Raw genomic sequence first — 12,882 nt, forward strand, 5'->3', positions numbered from 1 at the left:
TCAGCTACCACAGCGGTTTAATCATGATCATGGGCGTTAGTCGTCGCGATAGAGACATGCTGTCAACATGGGTGCATCCACGTCAAACGGTGCTATAGCTGCCAAACACGAATAGACGTTGTACAAGCTCTCATATATCATTACACAATAAGCACTACTTCTGTGAAGACACGTTTCACTTTCGTGTTATACCGATTCCTATGACGGAGGGATCAGCCATGTTTTTTTCAGATTTAGCGTTACCGTGTTTGCGTGGTTAACGTAGTGTACGTAAAACATGGCGGCGGTTTTCGACGCCCGCTTCGAACTGAATTTAGCGTTGATGTGGACGGATCCACTTCCTTCGCGGCAAACGACTGTGCGAAATGGCTTCGCTTGCCTTGAGGTAGCTTCGACGACACGGTATTACGGATAACTTAGCGTAGTTTTTGAGATCGCTTCCCATTTCCAACGTCCCTAGGCCTATCTAGAAGATCGGTGTAAACAAGTCTGCAACATGAAAATTTTCGCTTTTGGGGCTTAGTTCGTATTTATTTACTTTTATTTTCATTAAAAAAAGGAGTGATATTGCTGCGTGCGGGGATACAGGCGAGCATTCTCGGTTTTGTTCTTTTCACTTTTTTTTAACGCATTCACCCTTCGCTAGGTGGCGCCACCGTCCCGGCTTGGGCATGTAAACGCTATCCCGCTAAACTAAAACACGCTTTCCGCAACCAACGTTTGCGGCACGGTAACGCTATTCCCTTAACCCCCGCTATCACGCTAACGCTAAACTATAACTGTCTATCGTCTATTGCTTGCGATATAATTGTGGTGCAGGTCGGGACATATCTACACGTCTCTCTCAGTTTCTGCCATGTGGGTGTGACGATGAAGAAAGCAAACGCAGCCGGCAGAGATGAAAAGCAGTACTGGGCGAACTTGTGCCTGAAAGAAAGACTCAAAATGCAAGCAACTCTCGTTGTACAATAATAGCGGCGGTCACAGCCATCGGCCGTCGGTAATCTGCTGGTCGGCGGAACTAAAGCCCGGTGGAACGCGTCGTCTTTTACACTTCAGTGATCGAACCTTCCGGTGTAATCGCTGGTGCTCCTGTAAGCTCGCGAATAAACTTGACTAGTCGCGTCATGCGCGTCATCACAGTAGAACAGCCTGAAACAATGGCGAAATTTCCCGAACATAGCGGCGCGGCCTGCGCCGAGTGGTGCTAAAAGAATGCGTGGTTAGAACCTGATCGCATCAAAATACAGACAGAAGGACGTGTGGTAAGAGTGATAATTTCATTCAAGTCTAGGGAACAACAAACTAGCCAAAGCTAGCCAAGTAGCCCAGACGTTTTTTTCTGCCACAACAAGCATAAACAGGTAGCCAAATCGGTGCAACGTAGCTAGACCTGGCAACCCTGTGTGCAGGCACGAAGGCGTTGGGCACCCCCCAGGCCCGGGCGAGAAGTTAGTTAGTAGGTCAGGCTTTGAGATTGCAGCTTCCTGCTTCAGTGAGGAGGTTTGGGTCTGCGTCTGTGGCTGCTGGTTGTAGAGTTGTGATGCTTGCTTCGCATGGCCGTAGAATGTGTGCCATGGTGTCTGACACGTTGCAGTGGGGACAGATGTAGACGCACAACGTTGTTTGTGTATGGAGCTGTAGAATGGCATGTGTGAAGGCATTGCTCTGAAGTCGCCTGCAGTCGGTGGCTCCGTCTCTTGTGAATTTTGGATGCCTTGGACCCTCCTCCGCATTAAAGACAAAAGGAAAATAATTTTAGTACCGATTACTCTTTACACGCCTAGTACAGCATGAGCGAATGATGCAACCTGTGAAACAAGTCACTCCACGCCATGTTAATCCCATACTAGTAAAGTAAGTAGACCGTAGAAGCTGTGGCTCATACCCACACTGGGGGATTGGCCAAGAACCGGTTAGTTTTTAAAGGAAAACTTGAAATTGAAGTTCAAACTTTGTTTAATTAATGCGGAAGAAGCATAAATGAATTAGAATTAAAATATTTCTACTAATAACAATATTGAATAGAATTGAATCAATAAAACCGATAATTTGGGAAACAAAAAAAGAAAATATAAATAATAATTTAGAAAGGTAGATTTTATAGTCTAAATCTTTTTGAACCTTTAGAAACTCCTGCAATGCATCAGCAATCTTCCCGTCACTGTGGCCAAGAGAAAAAGCCCTGAAAGACAGTACATTTTGTTCATTTATTTCTAATCTAAGCAGACGGAAAACGACACCTAAGGTATTTTTGCGCAAGGTAGAGTACCTCTTGCAGGAAATGAAAAAGTGCTGCGTTGTTCACGTATTCCGCAAAAAGAACAAGGCGAAGGTGCCAGACCAGCTCTGTGTAGATAAAAAATTAGATAGGGAGTCTGACAACGTAGTCTTGTGACTGCGACTTCTATTGCTCGTGATTGACATATATTACTATACCGCTGATGATTTAAATGCTGTAGAATTCTAATATGGTCGTTAATGACGGTGCGGAAAATTCCTCTAACATCATTTTCCTCCTAAATCTAGCACCTATAATGAATTTGGATGTGGGCAATACCGGAATTACCGGGCCATTCAATGATGACCTAGCTAGCGCATCTGCCATTTCATTCATAAATAGGCCCTTATGCCCATGAACCCACACTAACTTGATGAAATTTGTGTGCAGTGGAACTAATGATTTGAACGCATTCAAAACATACGAGTCCTCGTTTGCCGTGAGGGAGGAACATACTGATAGTGAGTCCGTCAAACTTATTGCGAAGCTTATTGATGCTTCTAATTTACGTAGAGCTAGACTGATGGCTAAAACTTCTGCTACAAAGATGGGCACAAAATCTGGAAGGCGAAGTAAAAAGTAGGAGAGAAAATCCCACGACATGACTTGACAAGAACTTTATTGGAGTCCTGAGGAACTAGAATCTGGTGAGCCGGAGGCCCCCAGATCAAGTTGGTGGCTCCGCCCACAGTCCTAATTCCGCATTTTTCTTCACTTTGGGAAGCATCCGTCGCTATCACTGTCTTAATTCGCATGTGTTCCAGGTAATCGCCTAATATATGTTTAATAGGCGGTATAGCATTAGTTTTGCATTTTTGGAAAAATATCATCAAATTGTATTTCAGTAGAGTTGTTACTATTGCAGATTATACACAGCTCATTTTTTGTTTTGTTAAAGGCGCATATTGTCTTCATTGTCATCACAACCCATGCCTATCCCCGGAGAAAAATTGTACGAGAGCCTGGACGCAACGTTCTCGCGGCTGCACTTTGACCAGGACTTTGACAGGACCAGGACATCGCGGCCGTTCGACACTCCTGTTTCTCAGTGTTCCTGTAAGTATTGGACGGTGGTTTGGTTGAGTTTTTGGCCAATTTTACCTGTATTAATTATTTCACGTTACAATTTACTTGTTTAAGCGACTGCATCAGTTGTGATGCCTAACTCGCCTCCTGGCCAGGGGCACAGCCCTTGGTCAGCCTCTTTGCCTAACGATGAGTTGCCGTTGGATTCTTTTCTCCGCAGTGGTATTAGTAGCATCCCTGTTGCGCTTGTGCCTTCAGGTGGGGGATTTATCCGGCTCAACAACCTAAAGGCTATCCAGGCGGAGCTGCAGGCCATGACACCACATTTCCAGTTGATAAGTGACGAGCGTCAGTTTGGAAGAGGTGGCCTAATATGTAGGTTGTCAGACCCATCATGTGTTGCTGACATCCTAAAGTGCAGGACACTTGCTTCAGTTCCGGTGAGTGCGTTCATCCCGCCTCATTAAGCATACACTAAGGGAATTGTTCGAGGAGTCGACTCTCGACTAACACCAACTGAGACTCTGGAGAAGCTCGCTGATGCTGGGGTTATACCTGTATACCGGTGCAACCGCGTAGTTAACGGCGAGAGAGTTCCCACTGAATCAGTTGTTGCGACCTTTGCCGGTGCATCTTGCCCATCAGAGCTGAAAATATGGCGACTTATTTTTAGAGTAGGACGCCCTGCTTCTCGTCCTATTCAATGCCGTAACTGTTTGCGTTTTGGGCGCAGTGCAGGGGGCTGTAAATCCAATTCACGGTGCAGAGTCTGTGGCGATGATCATCCATCTAGGGAATGCACTGCCGAAGTAGAAAAGTGCTGCCTTTGTGCAGGAAACCACGCGGCTGGTTATTCCACTTGTTCGGCAAGAGCAAATGAAACCCAGTTGCTCGAAATAATGGACAGGCGATGATGCTCGCGCCGAGAGGCTGTAACAGTTGTTAAGGATAGAGTCTTTGGATATGCTGGTGTAGCTGCGAGGCAAGATCCTCTAACTGACACGAAACTTTTTAATTTTATTGAGTCAGCGGTGGAGAAAGCAATGTAGAAGCGATGGAGCACATCATTGCGAGTGTAAATGAGTGTATCTCGCAAGTGTTTTGTTCTCAAATGACACAGCTATTCTCAACAGCTGTAGTACCAATGGCCAAACCTTGATCTTGTGCAGCGGCAGAGTCGTCTAATTCAGTCCCACAGCGGACCCCCGAGAAAACCAAATGTCAATTCCAGCTGAACCCTCCACCTCAACTCAAGCTGAGATCCAGGATGAAATGGACATAAGCCATGAGACCAGGCGCCAGAAGCGAACGGGGTCTCCAGTAAATTCTCCCTGCCCAAGCACAAAAACCAAGAAAGGAAATTCTAAGACAGGTATTAAAGAAGGCATCTTGGAAACAGTAGTTGCTGAAGTATTTCGTTCATCAACATAGGTCATTTAAAAGTTTTACAGTGGAATTGCGTTCCTTGATTTCTGCTTCAGCTGATTTACTTTGCTTAGTTAACCAATTAAATCCTGACATTATATTATTACAAGAAACCTGGCTTAATCCTGCTAAAAATAGCATGTTAGCAATTTTCGTGCATTTCAGTTAGATTGTCCATCACTAGGAGGTGGTATAATGATAATAGTATCGGATAAATTTTGTCATAAAGCGAGCGTAGTCTATCAGCTAATGTCATTGGATTGTGAAATTTTGGCAATAGATCTTAGTATTCCAGGACATCTATCCTTTTGTTATTATAAATGCATATTTTCCCATGGATGCGTACAATACACAACAATTAGATAGTGTCCTAGCCAGTTGCAAGAATGAATTCTTTTTTACCGGCGACTTCAACTCTCATCATATTTCATTGGGATTCAGAACAGACTGCTCTGGTACAATTCTGTGGGACTGGGTCAGTCATAAAAACCTTACATGCTTAAACATGAGGCAGCCTACATTCGTTCGCGGTCGGGCACGAACAGTGTTAGATATTTCGTTTTGCTGCTCCAGTGTTTCAGTTAAGGCTTGGAGAACAACTGATTTTGCTTCAAATAGCGACCACCTTCCTGTGTATCTTGAAATTGCCTGTCCCATAAAATCACTCGAAAGAAAATAGAGAACATCAGCCTGCTTGAGTTCTAATATTAAGACAGTGTCCAGTGGCAGAAACGATGACCTCAGTGCGAATCTCTGTTCAGCTTTAGAAGCCTGCAAAAACGCATCAGAAGGTGTAATTGCTTCAGCGTCAACCAAGAATGTCCCGCCTAGCAGGTGGTGGAACCGTGAGTGCACACGGGATTATAGAAGATTTATATGTAATCAGGGTGCACAAAATTGGAAGGATTACCAATTCATTGCACCAACATTCAAACGTACAGTTTCACGTGCGAAAGAGGAATTTGATAACAAACATTTTGACTACCTGTCTAAAGCGAATAACAAACGTGCGTTATTCAATTTCCTTCGGTGCAGAAAGAGGATACCAATGCCAGGAAACGTGGACTCGATAGTTTACACCTCGCAAGAACTACATGAATCATTAGATCAATTGGCTCTAGGACTAGAAAACAGGTTCGCAACGCGGCTTTCAAGTTCTGTTTCTTCACCAGTATTCTCAGAATACCCAGAAGTATCGACTTCCGAATTAGATCAAGCCAAGGAAAGATAACCAAATGCTGCACCAGGACCTGATGGAATAACACACACAATGCTAAATATGCTGTACCAGGAATACCCGGATTATCTTTTAGGCTTGGTAAACTATTCCCTTAGAAAAGCATAGATACCTTATGAATGGAAGCTTGCCAAAATTGTACCATTGCTTAAGAAGCAAGGGGCAGGTTATAATCTCGATAAGACCAATAGCATTAACATCCAACGTAGTAAAACTTATTGAAAGGGTCCTCCATGGCCATATAATAAAATAGGGGATATTCATAATGCTTGGTGCTCTGGCAACACTGGGCGCGTCCGCTATTTTTTGTTGGGCGCCGTTGTGGAATCGTCTGCTGGCGTCTCCATAAGGAGAGGCCACGGAGAGGCTGAGCCGCAGTCGTTGGCGGAGCTTTCGGACCACGAAAATACGGCCGTTTCTTTCGTCGTCGAGCGCCGAACGGTCCGTGAACCTCACTGTACTGCCACAAATCGACGGGAACGCAATATCGGAGCTCTGCGCGCTTCGAAACTCATCCGGATGGCAGCTGCACGAGGCGCATCGCTTCGCAAAGCCGAACTGCTGTTCTCTAGTGGCGTGTGCTTCCGATCTGAGGTAAGCGGCCAAGAAAAGTGTTCATTGCAGAGGAGATGTGACTCTCAAACTTCTAACATAACCTTGCACAGCTATACATCTACATTGTATTCCCCACTGCGATTTTAAACACGTGTTACATATCGAAACCACGTTGTTTCTGCGCGACCTGTGCAACGCTGTGCTGCGTTCCTCGACTCATTTCTTGAGCCACATGTATCTCTACACCCTTCGCAATAGCGTGTGTCGTAGTTTTTCGAAATGAACAAGGCATATGGACATGTGCATGAGCGGTGCGCCGCAAACCAAACAAAAATACTGGTCGCGCGTTTGAACTGTGTACAGAGAGAGCGGCCCGAGTAAGGCTGTTTTAATGACACTGGTTGTTTATAATGCCTTGTGGTCGTAATCGCGCATTTAGTACTGTCGTTCTGGTTTTCTTGAAAGCTATACGTGTGCGTTCACTGACATATCTTTTTAAAATATTGCCCTCTTTGTTTTTGCATGCGACGGAGGCGTGCATTATCGCGCGCCGCGCGCTATTGCGAACAGCGTACAAGCATACAAGTGCACGCGATCCGCGGAAAGGTGAGCACGATGATCTTCCCGATCCACCTAGATCTACCGAACAAACAGCTCCACCTGTAGTACGGCTCCGTAACTCGCTCCGTGTTCGCAGCGCACGCTAACCGAAGGAAGCAAAAGAAAAATAAAAGCTGAGGGATAAGGTGGTGTAAAGCGAAGGGCAGACGCGGCGTGCGGACTATGTACTACGGCGCACACTGCCTTGCGAAGCTTGCAAAGCGATGGCTGTGTGGATCTTTGCGATCGGGTCTCGAGTGGTGGCACTGATTTACCGCAGACGCGCGCAGCAGCGTCTGTGGCACTGCCTACACACGTTTATATGCGTAAATCACTGCTTTCGTCGATCTGCAACACCGATAAGCTAATGTTGGTCAATTATGCTCCCTCGCGCGCGTGCGACGTCGGCCGTCTGTATTAAAATGCATATATCGTAATATATTGTTCTGTAAGTGTAGCTTATGTAGCAGGCGAGCAACTAAATTGAACGGAGAAATAAGAACTGAGGTTGAAGAGCGCTTTTGCGTGCGCCGGTCATTTCCGAACTTAAACACAGTGCCGATCTTGTTGACGAAACAAGTTCGCGTCTGTATATCATTTTTAACACGAAAGTGTTTTATGCCGGGGTCCACCAAGTACATCCGTCACGGATATGACGTTGATAAAATGGACGCCAACGGGTGAGAAAGAAAAAAACCAAGAAAAAGATACCCGGCTGGGATTCGAACCCACGACGGTGCGGCCGCGACGGCAAGCGCCCGACGCTCTACCGACTAAGCTAACACGGGAAACGATAAACACGGCGCGAACGCGCCTTATATCTTTCACACATTCTCTTTCGCGGCGGGCGGAGCGGGGCGGTGCCACCGTCTGTGAGATGTGAAAAGAAGTAATGCTTCACGATCGACACTTACTAACGCTTACTCCGAGATTCCGGGCGATAACCAGAGAGGTAGACTGGCCGCGCTGGCGTCGCCGAGGCACCCTTGACGCAGTTACGTTCTTTGCCTTTGGCTTCGTGTTAGCATGCGTCGGCTCATCGGAGTAGGGCAGTTTCCACGTGCACCAACGGGATTTCTCCGCCGCCGACTGCTTCAATTGCGAGAGCACCGACTAACAAAACTGCTGCAATATGCGTTGCAGAAAGGACGCGATTTCGACGGGCGAATGTCGTGCCTTGGTGGAGTGAGAGCAGCGCCTGCGAGACAGAGGCCAGCGGGACGCACGCGTTTGCGGCTCAGGCTACGAACCTCTACCTCCCGTGTTGCTGAAGCACATTGTGTGTTATGTATGCATCAGCACAGGCGTCGGCTACCCATTACTAGAAAGCGCACACCGCGCCGTTTCTCTCCTTATATGACGACGCTTTGAAGAAGTGCATACCGCGTACCAGTGTTGATTATGAGCTTGTTGATATCATCCGTACGCGGGATTCACGATTCGCTGTGTCCAAATATATGTTCACACCGTCAGCTACCACAACGGTTTAATCATGATCATGGGCGTTAGTAGTCGCGATAGAGACATGCCGTCAACATGGGTGCATCCACGTCAAACGGTGCTATAGCTGCCAAACACGAATAGACATTGTACAAGCTCTCATATATCACTACACAATAAGCACTACTTCTGTGAAGACCTGTGAAGACGCGTTTCACTTTCGTGTTATACCGATTCTTATGACGGAGGGATCAGCCATGTTTTTTCTTCGTTCATTTAACTGATAAATTCAATTAAAATTAATGCTACCTTGTTCCTGGCATTGTCAGGGCTCCCTCGTTGCCTGAACAGTGCACGAAGCATTGGGAAGTCATCGCAGAACGAAGATAAATAATCAGCAACAAGCACCTGAAAGGCTGCGATATGCGACTGGTTTCGTTTTCGCGCCCAACAAAACATGGCGGATCGAGCTTACTGAATTGTGGACAGATGGCGCTGTACATTTTGAATATCCCCTATTATTGAGTTCTTGTCAAATAGGTTTTAGATCTGGCTATTCAATATGGCATGCGCGTGTGGACCTAGAGAGCCGCATTCACATTGCCCGGAACAAAAAACAGTATGCGGCTTCAGTTACAATAGACATATGTAAAGCATACGACAGTGTAGAGCATTCCATTTAAATTAATCAGTTGTGGAGTCACGGGTTTCCTGCTTATATAGTAGCATGGTTGACGGAATTTTTAGGTGGAAGAGAGTTCTACTGTTTTCAAGACGGCTTCTCTTCTTCTAAACACAAAGAAACTCGGCCTGTACCTCAGGGGTCAGCAATATCCCCAGTTCTGCTTGACATCTTGCTCAGTACTATCCCCCTTCAGCCAGATGTGAAAACGAATGTTTATGCAGACGACATTGCTTTCTTTGCTATGGCCAATGATATTCATTGTCCTTACAATTCACTGCAAGCATACTTGAAGAAACTCGAAATTTGGCTAGATGGTTTACAGCTGAACCTGAATACGAATAAGTGTGCCATTTTCGTTTTTCCTGTTCAAAACCCTGTGCACATATCTATTAATTATAAGCTTCAAGATATCCCGCAAGTCGAATCATTAAAGTACCATGGAGTTATTTATAACGAACATCTCAATTGGGGTCCCCATATTGAATACGTCGCAACAAAAGGAGTACGCGCTATGGGCGTTTTGCGCAGGGTGAGCAGCCGTAAATCCGAGATGAGAAGGAAGGCACTTTTGATGATATATAAAATGTATGTGTGGCCGGTGTTAGAATTCAGTTGTGTTCTATTTTCTGGTGCGCCAGCGTACAAGCTTCGGCTGCTGGTTCTGCTTGAGAGAGAAGCTCTACGGCTGTGCCTAGGCCTTCCTAAATATACTGCAAATGCAGCGTTATACCTAGAAGCGCGCATGCCACTCCTTTTATGCCGATTTAACCTTTTAACGGTGCAAACTTTCTTAAGACTATATGAATCACCCTCTATCCGCGATCAGACGATTTTTATCTCGGATTCTGACTTATTTTTCTCCGCGCACTGGCCCAAATTTTATAAACCACAAATTATATTTGTTCAGTCGTTACTTGACCCGCTAAATCTACAAATCCGTGATTTCCTTCCTCTGACTATGCAACATAACTTTCCCGAAATTGTGTATCATGATATTTTCCGGAACCACGCGAAATTGTTACCTCCTGGCATTTTAAATGGGTTTACGCAAGAACATGTAAAAACTCTGCCAACGAATGTTTCTATTGCAACGGATGCATCGCAGTCTCAGGAAAGATTTGGTATCGGAATATCTTGCCCTGAGCTTGATTGGTCTTTTTCATTGCGATTGCCCGTCTTCCTTGCTGAACTTATGGCAATAATTCTGGCTTTACGCAAGTTAAGTACTTCAATTCCAGTAGCGGCAGTAATGACCGATTCATTGTCTGTGTGCTCTTCGCTTTGCACATCCGGTGACACGCTATAACGAAGCTCTTTGAAATACTGGTCCCCGCGCATCTTCAATGTATTAATTTAATTGGGTGCCTGGCCACAAGGGCTTGTGTTGCAATGAAATGGCGGATGGTCTTGCAAAGGCGTCGCTGGCCGCACCGATAATTCCTGTATTCTCGCCAACAGCTCACATCACCACGGCGCGTTTCCGCACACTTACAATCAGAAAAAGCTTATTAGACTCGTCATTGACAGCTTCTCCAGAGTACAAGCACCTTCTATTCTCTTGGCACAGCGAGTTATCGAATTCAAAGATGATGGAAGTTGCCATTACAAAAATTCGTTGCCGCGTTACAACCCTCAATTTTTAGTTCCATCGATCAGGTTTAGCGAACTCCTCTATGGGCCTCTTCTGTAATCAGGAAGAAACGATTGGTCATTTATTCATATCATGTCGCCGGTTCAAAACATGCAGGAAAAGAATACTAGCACCACCTCTTCGAAAGCTGGGCCAGGAATTATCAGAACCCAATCTTCTTTCTTTTGGGGCCACTACCCTGGGGTAAAGCCACAGGGATGTTTTCCTTGCTGTCCAGGAATATCTCATTGCTACTAAAAGAATCCCTTGATAAATTATATCGGCAATAAATTTTTCATTACTCAATATTGGCACTTCAATTCAGTAATTAAAAACAAATAGCCTACCAAGGAGTTACACCATACAGAAAATACAGGAATAATTCACTAACTACTCGGCCGATCCCCTCCAATGGGTATGTGCCATGAGGAGAGGACAACAACAACAACACTCTGCGTATGCGTCACACACAATGAGAGCAATTAAGCAGAAGAAGAGAAAGAAGAAGACGAACGACTGGTGTTACTCCATCTCCTGTGCCGCAACCCTTGAGAAAACCGCTGTAACACCACTCCTCATTGCCGTTTCGGCCAACAGAACAAGTGCCCTTCGCGTCACGCCTGCAAGCGATCGAGATGCCACGAACGTACATGAGCGGTGACACCACCGTCATCAGCCACCAGGGAAACAAGTCCAGGCTGACCGAGTATGCCGAGAAGTCGCGGGGCAGCAAGGTAGATAATGTGTACGTGCTGGAAACTCAGCTGGCTGCGACGGCGGCCGCGCATGACGTCACCGCAATCTTGGGCCTGACGCAAGAACACGGCAAGAAAGGCCTCATGCGGTACAGGTCGCTCGTTCCTTGCTGGGCAGGATCACTGTGCGTGGGCACGGCCCTTGGCTACGCTCTGCCCGCTGGCCGCACTCTGGACGCCGCCGCACACCGAGGCATCCTCGAAGTCCCTCACAGGCAGATATTATGGTACGAAAAGGCGGCAGCTCGGGCTCGTCGGTGATGCATGTTTCAGTGAAGAAAAACCGTTTTAGCGCGCAACAAGTTCGAAAAAAGCGAAGGTGGTACGAAAGAGCGCACATGCTCGACAGATTTCACCCTTGGCCTTGAAAGTGTATTGTTGCTCGATCAGCGCACCCTCGAGGTCAACGTAAACCAACTAGATCCCATTTTGACTTTCCAGGTTATCGTTATCCTGGAATGTCGTAAGGTGCTGGGGCTGTTCCCGCAGTCCCGTTACCTTTGTTTAAACTTTTTTTTTACGGACTAAAACTGTTTTACTTGACTCATATAAAGTGCACGAATCTGGGTGTAACAAGAGCCCCTAAATTGTGTAGCCGCTTGCGAAGTAGTTGACGGTATCTGTATCCCATAATAATTGATGCCGTTTTCATTCCGCGTGGCCGTTGAATGCCTTACAATGTCTGATGCTAGAAAATCCCCGTGAGCATTTTGACAGGGTATATCTCAATAATGCCCAATTCGTCGATGAGACCTTTTCTGTGAGGTCGCGTGAATGCATGCTGTCGATCTCTTTTGGAGTTTCGTTTCGCAAAAGTACTAATCGTCAAGACGTCATGTGGCACAATGTGGTCGAATGGGAGGATACCTTCGTGACCGTTTCACTTTCGCTCCGGCTCACTCAGTGGACATTTACTTATGCTTGCATACATCGAGAGACGCAACGAGGGGATGATCTTTAAGAGACAGGAGGTCAGAGGTATGCATTCGAAAGCAAACAGGGGTAACCAATATTTTAGTTGACATAAAGAAAAACGTAGCTGGCACATGCATACAATACATGTTGCAGTTAACTAGCAGTAAGAGTTGCCCAATGGATGTCCAGGGGAGTGAGGCGCAGTGCCAAATGGTGGTGGGACAAAACTGGCTGATTTGCGGGCGTAATCTGAATCAGCTTGCGCAGAACAGGAGACTGTCGACTGCTGCGACTGCTGCGATATGGCGCTAATGACGACTATTAAAGAGGCAC

At 46.1% G+C, this 12,882-nt stretch overlaps 1 protein-coding gene across 1 annotated transcript in view; it reads left to right on the forward strand.

The window, feature by feature from the left end:
• Positions 1 to 3,210: 3,210 nt before the first annotated feature.
• LOC119388868 (solute carrier family 2, facilitated glucose transporter member 8-like) overlaps positions 3,211 to 12,882 on the forward strand; it is a 36,488-nt gene continuing 26,816 nt past the window's right edge. The window contains exons 1-3 of the mRNA XM_049415272.1: positions 3,211 to 3,337; positions 3,566 to 3,655; positions 11,477 to 11,861. Of these exons, the coding sequence (XP_049271229.1) occupies positions 3,211 to 3,337; positions 3,566 to 3,655; positions 11,477 to 11,861 (602 nt within the window). The remainder of the gene's footprint in view (positions 3,338 to 3,565; positions 3,656 to 11,476; positions 11,862 to 12,882) is intronic.

The sequence above is a fragment of the Rhipicephalus sanguineus genome, chromosome 4 (assembly GCF_013339695.2).
Source record: "Rhipicephalus sanguineus isolate Rsan-2018 chromosome 4, BIME_Rsan_1.4, whole genome shotgun sequence".
In the NCBI taxonomy this organism is placed as follows: Eukaryota; Metazoa; Arthropoda; class Arachnida; order Ixodida; family Ixodidae; genus Rhipicephalus; species Rhipicephalus sanguineus.